Raw genomic sequence first — 14,710 nt, 5'->3', positions numbered from 1 at the left:
AGAAAGATAAAAGTTTCTCAAATCTGAAAAGATGGGAGAGTACGTTAGTATCATGTTTGTGATCATCTTAATGATTTAGAAATCATATCACAATTAGTACTCTAAAGGTCATCTTAGTGCATTCTTATGACTAAGAAGAGGAGTCATGAATTGTTGAAATGGTTAGATCAGGAAGATGAGTCATACTTCGTTCCAAAACAATTCTTAGAGTCATACTTCAAGATTGTAACTTGAGTGACATATCTTAAAGAAAGGTTTAAAACACTTGTCAAATGTAAGAGTAAAAGTGTCCTACTCTTGTACATTTGAAATTGGTAAGTTGTGATGTTTTGGATAAAACAAAGACCAACTAAGGCCAATTGTGTGAAATGTTTGTCTTGATAAAGAATCCGCACTATCTCTTGAATATTTGGCAATATAGTCTTGTATGTCAAGAGGACAGTGGGAGTCTTAAAGATCCTAAAAAGAATTTCAAGAACTAATCAAGAATAAAACCTGAGGTTCTTCACTAGCACACGACTTGAGGTTTATAACCTATCATGTTGACATATTCTGTGCCCATTCCAGTTAAAGTTGGCTTTGCATAGGAGTTCTGAAAGTTCTCAATTGGTTGCATAACAACTTGGAAGCAATGGCAGACCCTGTACTGCCAGGTGGCAAGAAGTTAAGATTGCATAAGTTCAGTCCATATGAGTTTGGATTTGTCATTATCCTTGTCTTGTGACTATGGTTTTGACGATTCACATGGATAAGAACACATACACCATAAAATCTAAGGGTCATAAGGTTTCTCTCCGATTCATGAAAATGATGGTGAGGAAACACTTCCACCAAGTAGATTTGAAGCAGATGGCAAAAGGTCTAAACAATTGAGACTATTATTACGGCATCCCGTTTCATAGTTCTGAAATTATTTAGACACACATGCATGCTATCTAAGGAAAGGTGTATGATTTTGATAAAGTTTTATCAAAGCATCTCGTATCAGAAATCTGAACTTTGGTAAGGAAGTCAATAAAGTATTAATTTCTAGAAGTCCAGCTGATTTCTAAGTACATGTCAAAGCTAGTGGGAGCATAAGTGTTATGCTAATAATCATCATGTTAGTGGGAGCATGATAATTATTGTTAGTGTTGCAAGTTAGCAATGTTAATTATAGAAAACAAAAGTTTCAATTCGTGAGGCTGCAGGGATTGAAAAAGTTGTTTTGCTATAATTAAGGGAGAGGATATACTTCATTTCAGTTCTAAAGGCTTAGATTGAGACCTTAATCATCTTTAGTCAAGAATATATATCTGAATTTCATGTTGGATTGGTTCAACTTAAGGAAATTCTATATATTGCGTTCTCAAAATTCGATTATGATTACGGCATCCCTCTTCATAGTCAAATTTTGAAAACATGGCAAATAAAAATATTGTAGCAAAAGATTGGTCTAGAATCATGTCTTTATGTGAGACATCATGAATCGTGTACCATTTGCTTTGGGTACAGGATCGATTGCATGTGCTATAATATTTGTCATTTCTAAATTTTTCCAAATTCGCAGAGGCATTAAGAAGGGAAAAGGTCTAGAATTGGATATGACTAAAATGATTAAGCAATTGTCGAGGACAATCTGAGGTTTACCAAAGATTGGTTGCTCAGGGACAGTTGGAAGTATAGTGCTAATTTTGGAAGGACCATATTGACATATTCTGAAAAGAGGCATCTCTTATTCAGAAGTGATAGTCAAAATGAGAATATGGAGTTGTCTCCATAGGTGGAAGTTATCTGTGTAAGATTAGAAAACTTAATGCAAGAAGCATGTCCAAAGCAATGTACTTTGAATATGAGACTTAGTTTTCATGGAGTTGATCTCCATTGGAATACCTTATAATGACTGTTGACAAGTCTTTGTGACTTTGTACATATTCATTACAGGAGGGTCAATGCATATAAGTTTAAAATCTAAACAGATTTCGATAAATGATAGGAATTTTAAATTCTCACATTTTTCGATAAGGATTTGGGAGTGTGAAATTAGAATCATTGAAATTATGTTCAATTGGTTTATTTCACAAAGTAAGGATCATAGACAAACATAGAGTGCATACTTGGTGTATGGCAAAGCTATTGTTTAAGAAAAACATAGTGTACATGCTTGGAGCATGGGACAACTAGTGTTTTTAATTCAAGTATAAAGTTGATAAAACCGAAACAATGAATAATGAGTAATCAGTATGGTGATAAATAAAAGTGTTTATTTATATTCATAGGGTTTGATACCATATTTGATTCATTTATTCTTGTGTTTCACTTTGCATGTTTTGACTTCCAGAATAACTAAGTCGCTCTTCCTGAATGATTAAGTTATTCAAACCATCCACAGTCGGTCATATGTTGGAAGTAGATATGAATCAAGACTGTCATGGGTTGGTTTGTAGAGGTCCAAGTTGGTGGACAAAGTGGTGCTACAACACTCATGAGTGCTCATAAGTTCTGAGTATTGGATTCAACCCGCGCTCATTTGAATCACTTCATGGATTTTATCACGAGTGATCATGAGACGATAATATCTTATATTCTTCAAACCTAGAGATATGAGTTGTTACTATGAGTTGGTTATAAATTGATTGCACGAAAACGCATTTGGTAACTCGATGTTATAAAACGTGCCTTTGTGTATGATTCAACAAGTAGTAGAACAAGCCATATGAGTCGAAGTTTATCCATTCCTTTTACCTTCGGGATAAAAGCGATATCTGTGAGCCCCTTGATGATTTGGCGATGACACATGTGAGTGCTTGGCCAAGCCAGGACTGATTTGATTTGTTCAATCAGTCAGTCATCATAAATCGAAAATCGGGAAACAACAAATGGACAGAGAGAATGATTATAATCCATGTCTCAGTCCATATGATATCTAGAATGGAGGAATATATGATCCCTTATCTAATGGACGCGTCATTGATTTGTTCAGAGTTCGACAGCGGCTTTAAGAGCTAGGATTGCTAGTCGGGTTATGAAGTCATACTTGCAATAATAGTTTTAGACTTATCCAAGTGGGAGACTGTTGGATTAGATGTCTAAGCCCATAACTATTATTGGTATGTACTTGACCCGAGAGTAGCATGGTCCATTTGGGTTGCATATCATCAGGACAATTTGTTAGGATGGACTTTTGAGAGAAGGTTATTTATGGTTTATTAATATATTATAAGTAATAATATATTAATATGAAATCATATGTTTTAAATAGTATCGATCAAGAATTAATTTGGAATTAATTTAGTGATCAAAAGAGACTAATTAAATCTATGGGGACTAATTATGATAATTAGTTATATTTATATGTGTTGGGCTTATGATCCATGTTGGACCAAGTTTATGTATGGATACATAAAGAGTTGGGCCACATGAACCATGGATCATAAAACCCATGGGTATGGATTATGGGTTATACCCATGACCCTTGGAATCCTACATATAAATAGGTTACTCCATAGCCAAAATCACCACTTCTTTTCTTAGAGAAATATGGAGGTGTTTTGGTGCATGGAATTCTCTCTCAAGAGCCACCTTTGTCCTAGGTGTGTTGTGATTCCATTTGAGGCATTTCATACTATTGGTGCTAAGCTCTTAAGGCCAAATACATCAAGACTTCAAGCCACATAAAAGGTATGTTTCCCTAACTAGTATATTATATGGTTTATGTCAAATGCATGCTAGTTATAGGTTTAATGCCTTGGAAACCATTTGCATGTATAATAGAGAAAACATAGATCCAAGGTATTTAGGGTTGTATGTGCACCATAGGATGTTGTAGTATACTAAAACCCAACAAACTCCTCCTCCAACCCAGTTTGACCAATCCACTGCCAGTCAATTGCATTTGGAACATATATTTCCTTGCGTTTCAATGCTTCCAGTTTTTTTTCGCACGAGCCAATGAAGATTTTGAGGTAATGCTTGGAAAGTTTAACCATGAAAGATCCCCATAGTCACCTCCCCTGGAAATCTGCCCTCTTCTAGACATTCTGCCTGCAAAACACAACCAAACATACTAAAAACAAAACACAGAAAGATTAAAAACATAAAAAATCCTGGCTTCTGCAACATGGACTCGCCGAGTCCACGAACCGACTCGGCGAGCAGGATGAACTTTGCGAGTCCAGATCTGTTAGATGAAATTAATCGGCCAAATCTGAAAATTACTTCAGGGGTTTGCTTCGGTATGTTCCAGGAGCATCAATATATAAGAAATTTTGTCTAAAACGTCCTAATTTAACAATAACTCAAAACCTTAAAATCCAAGTTTAGTCAAAATCGGGATTTTGCAGAAATTAAGGGTATAACTTCACCAAAGATTGAAACTTTTAACAAATTAAGAGTGAAAAATGGTTACCTTGTGGTTGGCTTTGGAAGAAAATGGAAGAAATCAAGATGAAAACCTTAAGGGAACTCGCTCGTCGTGTATGGGTGGCGGCTGAGTGAAATGTGAAAATGTTTCTCAATTAGGGTTAAAAACCCCTTTTACTGAATGTGAAAAAAAAAATTCTGGTAAATACGTGGACTCGCCGAGTAGGTGTACCTACTCGCCGAGTAGTTTCGCGATTCCGCGGTTAATCGGGATTTCTCAAATGGACTCGCCGAGCAGGTTTAGGGACTCGACGAGTCGTTTATTCAGAAAGCTAAAAACAACAAATTTTTTAAATTGTATGCCACACCCCACGCTTGAGCATTGCTTGCCCTCAAGCAATCATCAGAAACTCAGAAGAAGAATGATAAAAGAAGATCGTAAGAAAAACTTAAAATAAAAATGAAAAATAAAGGAAAAAGAAAGCAAACTCTAAACTCGGGTTGCCTCCCGGAAGCGCTTCTTTTTAAGGAGTCATTAGCTGGACTCCTTCCCGCTTACGTTTTTGTAATCCCTTCCAGCAGCAGCCCTTCTTCAAGTTCTTCATTTCTCGGAATTCCTTCTTCATATCTTTTCACCCTATGACCATTGACTTTAAAAGGAGTTCCATCTCTTGATATTAGCTCAATAGGTCCATGTGGAAAATTTTCCTTCACTATAAATGGACCATCCCATCGTGTCTTTAGCTTGCCCGGAAAAAGTTTGAGCCTTGAATTAAAAAGTAACACCTTTTGTCCTTCGTAAAAGTCCTTATTACCCTTGAGTCTTTTGTCATGCCAATTCTTGGTCTTTTCTTTGTAAATCAAGGAACTAGTGTATGCCTCATTCCTTAGTTCTTCAAGGGCATTCATTTGCATCAATCGGTTGTTTCTAAGTTCAGCCAAATCAAAATTGCACATCTTTAAAGCCCAAAATGCTTTATGCTCAATCTCAACTGGCAAGTGGCAACTCTTCCCATAAACCAACCTATATGGTGTAGTACCAATAGGTGTTTTGAAAGCTATTCTAAACGCCCAAAGTGCATCATCAAGCTTATCCGACCACTCTTTTCTATTACTTCCAACCGATCTTTCTAATATTCTCTTCAACGCACTATTTGTAACTTCAGTTTGCCCACTCGTTTGAGGATGATAGGATGTTGAAAATCTATGGTGGACACCATATTTTTTCAACACCTTAGCTAATTGATCATTGGCGAAAGTGGATGCCTCGATCATTAATTAGAGCCCTTGGAACTCCAAATCTTGAAAATAATTTCTTGAGAAAACGTACCACTACTCGAGCATCATTCGTGGGTAATGCTTGTGCCTCCGTCCATTTGGATACATAATCGACTGCTACCAAAATGTATTTATTTCCCTTTGACATTGGGAAAGGTCCCATGAAGTCAATTCCCCAAACATCAAATATTTCACAAACTTGAATGCTATTTTGGGGCATCTCGTTTCGTGATGAAATGTTTCCCGATCTTTGGCATGAATCGCATTCTTTGACAAATTTTGTAGCATCTTTAAAGATAGTAGGCCAATAAAAACCCGAATCAAAAACCTTCTTGGCCGTATATTGCGCTCCATGATGTCCTCCGGTGGGCCCGCTTTGACAATGCTTCAAGATTTCCCGACTTTCTTTCTCGGATACACATCTTCTTATCATACCATCAGCACAGCTACGAAAGAGGTATGGCTCATCCCAAAAGTAATACTTAATTTCTGAAAATAACTTCTTCTTTTGTTGGCGGGTCAAGTCTTTTGGGATGTATTCACTAGCCAAATAGTTAGCTATATCTGCAAACCATGGAATCTCTCCTGCTATAACCAATAAATATTCTTCGGGGAATTCATCTCCAATCTTGTTTTCTTCTAATTCTTCCAAGTGTGGGTTTTCCAATCTCGATAGATGATCGGCAGCCACGTTTTCCATCCCCTTCTTATCTCGTATTTCAATGTCAAATTCTTGTAGCAGCAACACCCAATGAATCAACCTTGGCTTAGCATCTTGTTTAGCAAAAAGATACTTAAGGGCAGAATGGTTGGTAAAAACTATGGTTTTTGACAAAACCAAATATGAGAGAAATTTATCAAATGCAAACACTACTGCTAGTAGCTCCTTTTCTGTAGTAGTGTAGTTCTCTTGTGTTGGGTTTAGGGTCTTACTTGCATAGTAGATCGGCTGAAAATGCTTGTTAATTCTTTGTCCCAAAACAGCTCCCACCGCAAAGTCACTAGCATCACACATGAACTCAAAAGGAAGACTCCAATTTGGTGCTATCATAATAGGTGAAGTAGTCAACTTTTCCTTCAACAAATTAAATGCTTCAAGACATTCTGTAGAAAAGTTCAATGGGGCGTCCTTCAAAAGAAGTTGAGTCAAGGGTCTTGTGATCTTCGAAAAGTCTTTAATAAAGCGCCTATAAAACCCCGCATGGCCTAAAAAGCTTCTTACCCCCTGACATTTGTTGGAGGTGGTAATTTGGCTATAGTGTCCACCTTCGCTCTATCCACCTCTATCCCCATCCTCGAGACCTTGTGTCCTAGCACAATTCCTTCCTTCACCATAAAATGACACTTCTCCCAATTAAGGACAAGGTTGGTCTTCTCATATCTTGCTAGCATTAGATCCAAGTTGGACAAACAATCTTCAAAAGAGGACTCGAAAACCGAAAAGTCATCCATGAAAACCTCCATAAACTTCTCGATCATATCGTGGAAAATGGCCATCATACACCTTTGGAAAGTAGTCGGTGCATTGCATAACCCAAAAGGCATGCGTCTATATGCAAATGTTCCACCCGGGCATGTAAAATTAGTCTTCTATTGATCTTGTGGGTCGATTAGAATTTGAAAATACCCTGAGAAACCATCGAGAAAGCAATAATATAGATGCCCGGACAGCCTCTCGAGCATTTGATCAATAAATGGCAATGGAAAATGATCCTTGCATGTGGCATCATTTAGTTTCCTATAGTCGATGCAAACACGCCACCCGGTCACCATTCTTGTTGGAATTAATTCGTTATTTTCATTTGCTACCACCGTCATTCCTCCTTTCTTTGGTACCACCTGCACCGGACTCACCCACGGGCTATCGGAAATTGAGTAAATAATCTCGGCATCTAATAGTTTCACCACCTTCTTTTTCACAACTTCTTGCATGTTCGGGTTTAGTCTTCTTTGGCGTTGAACTACAGGTTTAGCCCCATCTTCTAAGTTAATTTTATGAGAGCAATAAGCTGGACCAATTCCCTTGATGTCGGTTATCTTCCATGCTATATCACCTTGCCTCTTCTTTAGTACCCCCACAAGACTTTCTTTCTCATGCTTGGTCAAATCAACAGCTATAATTACAGGTTTTTGTTGATCCTTTTCAATAAATGCATACTCCAAGTGATCTGGTAGTGCTTTCAGCTCAGTTTTCGTGTTTTGGACGTTGCACACGTCGAGTCCAGTGAGGGGACTCGTCGAGTCCTGGGCAAATTTCGCGACTGATCGGGATTCTTTGGATGGACTCGTCGAGTCCTGGGCAAATTTCGCGACTGATCGGGATTCTTTGGATGGACTCGTCGAGTAGGTCGAGTCTACTCGGCGAGTAGACTGTACAGTACTTTTGATCAGCTCATTATAATCAGCTTCCTCAAGCAGTCTCTCTATTTCCAGTAGGTCGATTTCAGCATCGAATTCTTCATCAAAGGTGATGGTGGACTTGTTTGGTTCTTCATTATTCCATTCCTCCATTAATTCTTCCAACATATCAATCGAAAATGTTGTGTCATCACTACTCCTTGCGTGCTTCATGGCTTGATCAACCCCAAAAGTGACTGATTCATCCCCCACCCGTAGAGTAAGTTTGGAATCTCGCATGTCAACTATAACGCTTGTGGTGTTAAGGAAAGGTCTTCCAAGAATGATCGGACTTGAGGATCCGCTTCCATGTCTAAAACTATAAAGTCCACGGGAAACACGAACTTATCAACCTTCACCAATAGATCTTCGCATATTCCCCTTGGGAATGTAACCGATTTATTTGCTAGGTGAATTGCCATTCGAATTGGCCTCGGCTCCGGGAGATCTAATTTCTTGAAAAATGAGTATGGCATGAGATTTACACTCGCCCCTGAATCAGCCAATGCATAGATGGTAGCTAAATTTCCGAATTGACAAGGTAAGGTTAAGCTTCCCGGATCACCCTTCTTCTTCGGTAGTTTGTTCAACATGGCAACTGAACAATTCTCATTTAGAACCACTTTCTTCACTTCTTCCATCTTCTTTCTATTAGTTAGAAGCTCCTTGAGAAATTTGGTGTATTTTGGCATTTGTGCAACCGCCTCTATGAATGGTAAATTAATTTGAAGAGCCTTTATGTGTTCTAGAAACTTCTGGTAGTCTTCTTCAGTCTTTTCTTGTCTAGCTCGGGCTGGATATGGCAGTGGAGGCTGATATGGCTTAACAGGAGACTTAATTTTCTGATCAGGTGTCGGACTCGTCGAGTCCATATCCTGGACTCGGCGAGTAGTGTCTGGGTTCAGCTGGGTCTGCTTTTGGTTCTGCTCTTCTGCCTCCTCCTCTTGTACCAGCTTCGGATCTTCGTTCTGAATAGGGGCCAGAGGAGTAATTATCTTTCCACTCCTAGTTGTCACAATATTTATATGTGTGCCTCGTAGATTGTTTTTGGTATTACTAGGAAGTTCTCCCGGTACTCTTTGATTTATTTGTTGGGCAAGTTGCCCCAGCTGCTTCTCAATGTTGTGAATAGATGCTTGCTGATTCCTTAATATTGTTCTTGTATCTTGTATTGCAGCATCGTGGTCATTGTGTCTTTTCTCGGATGCAGCTACAAATTTAGTGAGTATTTCTTCCAAATTTGGTTTGTTTTCTTATACCAGCTCCTCCTTTTGGTAAAAACCCCTTTCCTTTTGTCTATACTTCTCCTCCTTCGCCTTCTTATACTCATCATAAGGAAGCCATTCTTTCTTAGGTTTTCGCCAATCGTCATCAAATCTATCACTACTAGAATAGCATACTTGCACTTTCTTATTCCCGTTCTCGTCCAAATCACAATCTCTAGTTAGATGAGGCCCATTGCAATTCTCACATCCTACCCGAATAGCATGGATTGTTTGATCTATTTTATCCATCCTCCTATCCATGCTTTTCAACATTGCCATAAATGCCGACAAATCTTCTGAAGTTGCATAAGCTGATCCCCTTGTCACATCATTCCTTGGATTGTGGTATTCTCTAGAATGCTTAGAGAATTCCTCAATTAGTTGCTTTATCACTGGGGGTGCCTTCTTTGTGAGCGGTCCTTGCGAGTCAAGTAATTGCCTTGTTGTCACGTTTACTCCATCATAAAAAATGGAGACTTCTTGTTGACTATTAAGATCATGATGTGGGCAATTCCTTAGTAAGCTTTTGTACCTCTCCCACGCCTCATAAAGTGATTCTCCGGCTTGTTGCTCAAAATTAGCTATAGCTTTCTTCAACTTGGCTATCTTTGATGGCGGGCAAAATTGATCAATAAACTCTTCTTTCATTCTAGCCCATGTGGTGATGGATCCTGGAGGGAGTGATTTTAGCCAATCTTTTGCAATGCCTTTAAACGTGACCGGTAACATGCGAAGCAGAACGGTGTCGCAGGCCACATTAGGAAAGTTAAAGTATTCGGCTATATCATTGACCTCTTCTAGGTGCTTGTACGCGTCTTCGTGATCTTTTCCATAAAACGGAATTTCTTTAAGTTGGGCGAGTATGTGGCCTTTAAGTTCGAAGTTGGCATTTTCTGGAATCGCGGGTTGCACGAGTCCCGGACCGGTATCTTCACGCATCTTCTTCTTCCACTCTCCCATGGTAACTTCATCGATGTTAGCCATGGTGCCGCCGAATCCGCCTTCTAGATCGCTACCCTCTTCAAATTCGCTTTCTTCCTTTTCGGATTCGTACACGATGTATTCCTTGATTGGGTCTTCGTTTGCCAAGGAAGAGGCATTGGATGCTCCTGATTTACTGCTCTTCTTCTTGCTAAAAACGGACTTGAGATTCTTCAAAGGTGAGTTCTTTGAAGATGCGGATTCTCCAACGGTTTTGCCTTTGTTCTTCCTTAAAGTAGCTTCCGGGTTTTCAAGTGGTGGAGTTAAAGGTGTATTGCCTCCTCTGGTCATAAACACTCTGCAATAAAAGCAAGAAAAACGCGTAAAAAGAACAAAAACGAAACAAAAAGAAAATAAAAACGAAACTGGAAATCAGCACTGAACTCGCCGAGTAGGTTCGACTGCACTCGGCGAGTACACTGCCTAAAAGCCTAAAAACAAATAAAAACTTGATGTGTGTAAAACCAACTCGTTTTATTCCTACTCTAAAAATATAATTTAAACACACAAACGCAGTGAACTTGTCTTTTAGTGGTATAGTTGAATAAGTAGGGTGTCAAACTCGAGGAACGGAAATTAACCTAATAACTAATTATAACTAACAAGTAATAAAAGTAAAAGGGTTTTCTCTAGTTTTACAAGACTAGAAACTTAGACACACTAACTAACACGCAATTAACTAATAAACTAAAACCAAGTAAAAATTCACCAAATTTAATAAAAGGGTTTCTACTTAGGTTCAACTCATTCACTCCTATGGTTAATTTTATGGCAAATCAATATATTAATTGTTATTGGTTACCGACTAAACTGATTAGATTCGCATTCGCTATTACCAATCCTTAGAAAATCAATTAATTTAAGCAGTGATCAAGTGTTTAAGCTAATTAATTCCCTAGTTCAATTATTCGGATTAAATAAGACTTGTAATTGGTTAATCAAATTACTAATTCAATTAGCCTCTTGTTGTTGGTTTATCAACAAGCTCACACATTAATTTACCCATTCTCTAATTAATCCTAGTTTCATATTCACTAGTCCTAGGCACATAACAAAGTGTTCACATAAATCATATGAGGTAAACAATTAAGAGATGTTCATGCAGCTTAATTGCCTTCCTATTAACAGAGAATAGTTATGGTTAATGCATAAGGATCTTTAACAAGCTTAATTTAACAAAATCACCAATTAACAATTAATCAAACCATAAAATTAATCCATAAGAGTAAAATTGTCTTCCCTAAACAGAAACTAGTAAATTTAGCTCATGATTACAGTAGTCAAGAAGCTAAAAACGAAAGTAATCAACTCCAACATTGTTCAATTCAAAGATAAAGTGGAAAATTAAACCTAAGTTACCTTGAATCTTCTAAGAATGAGAGATTAGGGTTCTTCTCACGTTCTTCAGGTCTCCAAGGGTTTCCTTAGTCGCAAAGTATCTTCCAGAAAAGCCAGAAAAGATAGTGGATTCGGAATTTGACCTCTATTTATAAGATCCTCAAAACAGGGGCAACTCGTCGAGTAGATACCCAACTCGCCGAGTTTCTTTGTAAAATCTGTGTACGGCAAGGACTCTACGTATTGCTTCGCGAACATTCGTGGAGACTCGTCGAGTAGACGATTGGACTCGCCAAGTAGCTTCAGGTTTGTACTTCTTTCTTCATTCTGCAGCTTATAATTTCATCTCATTCCTCCTTTTTGCTCCCGAGCATGACTTTTGGACTGAAAACACAATTTAAACATTATTAAGTACCTTTTGTGCATAATATGCAAATAATTAGCTAATAATTGATAAAAATCTATACTAAATATATGGCTAAATATGCACATATCATGTAAATACCTGCATGGGATGGTTTCACTTTCCCATCCTTGACATCCTGCAAGTACTTTGGGCAGTTTCGCTTCCAGTGCCCCTTATTCTGGCAATAGAAGCAATCAGCATCCTTAGGGATGGCAGAAGGAGTAGCAGAACCACCTTTGGTTCCACTTGATGAGGAGCCATCAAGAGACTTTCCCTTGGTACCCTTCGAACGGGTCTTCCTCTTCTTCCCTTTGCCTCGCCCGATAGCCAAAACAGGGGTAGCTGTAGAAGTAGGAGTAGTAACAACCGACTTACCTTTAATACCACTTTCGGCGGTCTTCAGAAGTCCTTGAAGCTTGCTGAGTGTAACTTCCTCCTTGTTCATGTGGTATGTCATGCGGAAATGATCATAACACAAGGGTGGGGAGTGCAAAATGATGTCAATTGCCAACTCCTTAGGGAAGTTCACATTCAATTTCTGCAAACGGTCCACATACCTTTGCATTTTCTGCATGTGGCCCGTGATGGGTTCACCATCGTTCATTCGGGTTGTTATTATGGAGGAGATTATTTCATACCGCTCTTGACGAGCACTCTGATGGTACCTTTCCATCAAGTCCTGGTGCATCTCAAAAGGGTAATAGTCCTCATAGGACTTTTGGAGCTCAACTGTCATCGTGGCCATCATGATGCATGCCACTTTGGTGGCATCTCTCTCATGTGTCATGTACTCAGCGATCTCCTCAGGAGTAGCAGTAGTTTCATTGAGTTCCTTAAGCTCCTTGTCGAGGACATATTCCTTGTCCTCGTAACGAGTTACCATCCTGATGTTCCGGATCCAATCCATAAAGTTGGAACCATCGAAGATGACTCTCCCACAAAGGTTCATGAGAGAGAAGGAGCCGATAGGGTTAGAACCCGATGCATTGTTGGAAGACATCTGAAAAGAAGAAAGATAAGTTTAGATTAGATATATAGAGTCCTTAATAAGACACCCAAATGTAATATTAAGGCTAGGACCCAACACAATATATTATGACTTAGAAGAGGGATGCCGTAATCTAAGCTATAACATATTTGAAGGTAGGTGAATGACGATTCACCAATTTCCACCATGAAAACGAAATGAATTATTAGGTTTAATTGGTTGTGAAATTCCTAGATTCTTTTGAGATTCATTGAACTTTTCAATGACATGTTTCAATCTCGATTGTGCCCTTCAAGTTTTGTGACTGGGATGCCGAGGATCACAAAACAAGGTGTGAATAACCATACAAATTCACTTGGTACTCTTAATATTATCACCTAATCAATGTGTCGGTTAACCACACGCGCTCCACCGATCTATGATAAACATTAAGTCACCCTTTATTATCCTTACTAGTCCAAGTTAGTGTGCCGGTTAACCACACATGCTCCACCAACGACTTGGTAAGGTACAAAGTGTGAATTTCATGGGTTAGCACCATTTTCACATTTTCCTAAAGTAACTAAGATTGGGAATTTATAAAACATTTAGTTACTTTATAATAATCATTATACTTTTAATGAAAATTTAAAGTCATTGTCCTACCCGTTTGGCTAACGACCCTCCACCGATCAAGGAAGCGGTGGGTGAGAATGGACACCCATTAAGCTGTCATTTTATAGGCAACAACCTTATACCCCCCTTATAGACCGGCTTCGTGAATGAGGCCTACTAACGGTAAAACGACTTGATCTTATACATATATATATATATATATATATATATATATATATATATATATATATATATATATATATATATATATATATATATATATATATATATATATATATATTAACCATTAATCTTATAATAGTATAAGGGTTGAATTTTAACTTTTAAAATCATAAGGGTTGGAATTAAAGTGTGTGTGACTTTACAAATTCCAAAACTTGAGGGCAAGTTTTGAAACTATTCAAAACTTTTCATTTCATAACTTATGAGTTAATGGTTCATAAAAGTGAATACTCTTCATTTTTATGTAACTTATGTGTTTTAAATGTACATTAAAGAAAGTGACCTTTGGAAATCCATAACTTGAGGACAAATTATGGATTCCATTAAAACACATAATTGATCAAGAATTAATCATTAAACAATTTAGCAAGTAATTCCTATGATCTAACAATAACTCATAAGAACATGAATATCATATCAAAATTTCAATAATCATATGAACACATATAAAACATGGAATTTTGATATAGGCCATTGAAAATGGATTAGCATAACCATTACACCATCTAAAACAGGTTTTAAAACATCAAAACAGTTTAGCGTAATGTTTCTAGTCCATTTCCAGCATCAAAAGTCGAAAAACTGCAGTCAGAGCCTCCTACTCGTCGAGTGCAAGAACCTACTCGACAAGTAGGATGAATTTGTGCTTGGACTCGTCGAGTCCCCCCATGGACTCGGCGAGTCCACTGTCCAGACAACTTAATTTTTCGATTTTTTCATAGTTTGCATCAAGTATTGAAGAAAACAATCCTAGGCTCTGATACCACTGATGGGTTTTGAGCATCCTAACACTCCTATGGTGTACATGCAACCCTAGAAATCTTGGATCTGTGTTTTACTATGAATACATCCAAATTTGTTTTTCCAAGGTTCATAACC

At 38.0% G+C, this 14,710-nt stretch overlaps 1 protein-coding gene and 1 non-coding gene across 2 annotated transcripts; one reads left to right on the top strand and one right to left on the bottom strand.

Moving 5' to 3' along the window:
• Nucleotides 1-8,261: 8,261 nt before the first annotated feature.
• LOC145114025 (uncharacterized) lies at nt 8,262-8,888 on the bottom strand. Its single transcript, XM_079050044.1, has one exon. It carries the CDS (start codon nt 8,886-8,888, stop codon nt 8,262-8,264), a length of 627 nt encoding a protein of 208 aa, XP_078906170.1.
• An 886-nt stretch (nt 8,889-9,774) lies between these two features.
• Nucleotides 9,775-9,881, top strand: LOC145151784 (small nucleolar RNA R71). Its single transcript, XR_013732339.1, has one exon. It is a non-coding gene; the product is annotated as a small nucleolar RNA R71 (small nucleolar RNA).
• The last annotated feature ends 4,829 nt before the right edge of the window (nt 9,882-14,710 follow it).

This window comes from Lactuca virosa, chromosome 1 (genome assembly GCF_052849685.1).
Source record: "Lactuca virosa cultivar CGN04683 chromosome 1, Lactuca_virosa_CGN04683_v6, whole genome shotgun sequence".
In the NCBI taxonomy this organism is placed as follows: domain Eukaryota; kingdom Viridiplantae; phylum Streptophyta; class Magnoliopsida; order Asterales; family Asteraceae; genus Lactuca; species Lactuca virosa.
This window is presented reverse-complemented; position numbering and strand designations above follow the sequence as displayed.

What these genes read in the sequence shown, in the direction of transcription:
- LOC145114025 (XM_079050044.1), bottom strand. Translation starts at nt 8,888, where the DNA reads ATGGACTCGACGAGTCCGACACCTGATCAGAAAATTAAGTCTCCTGTT.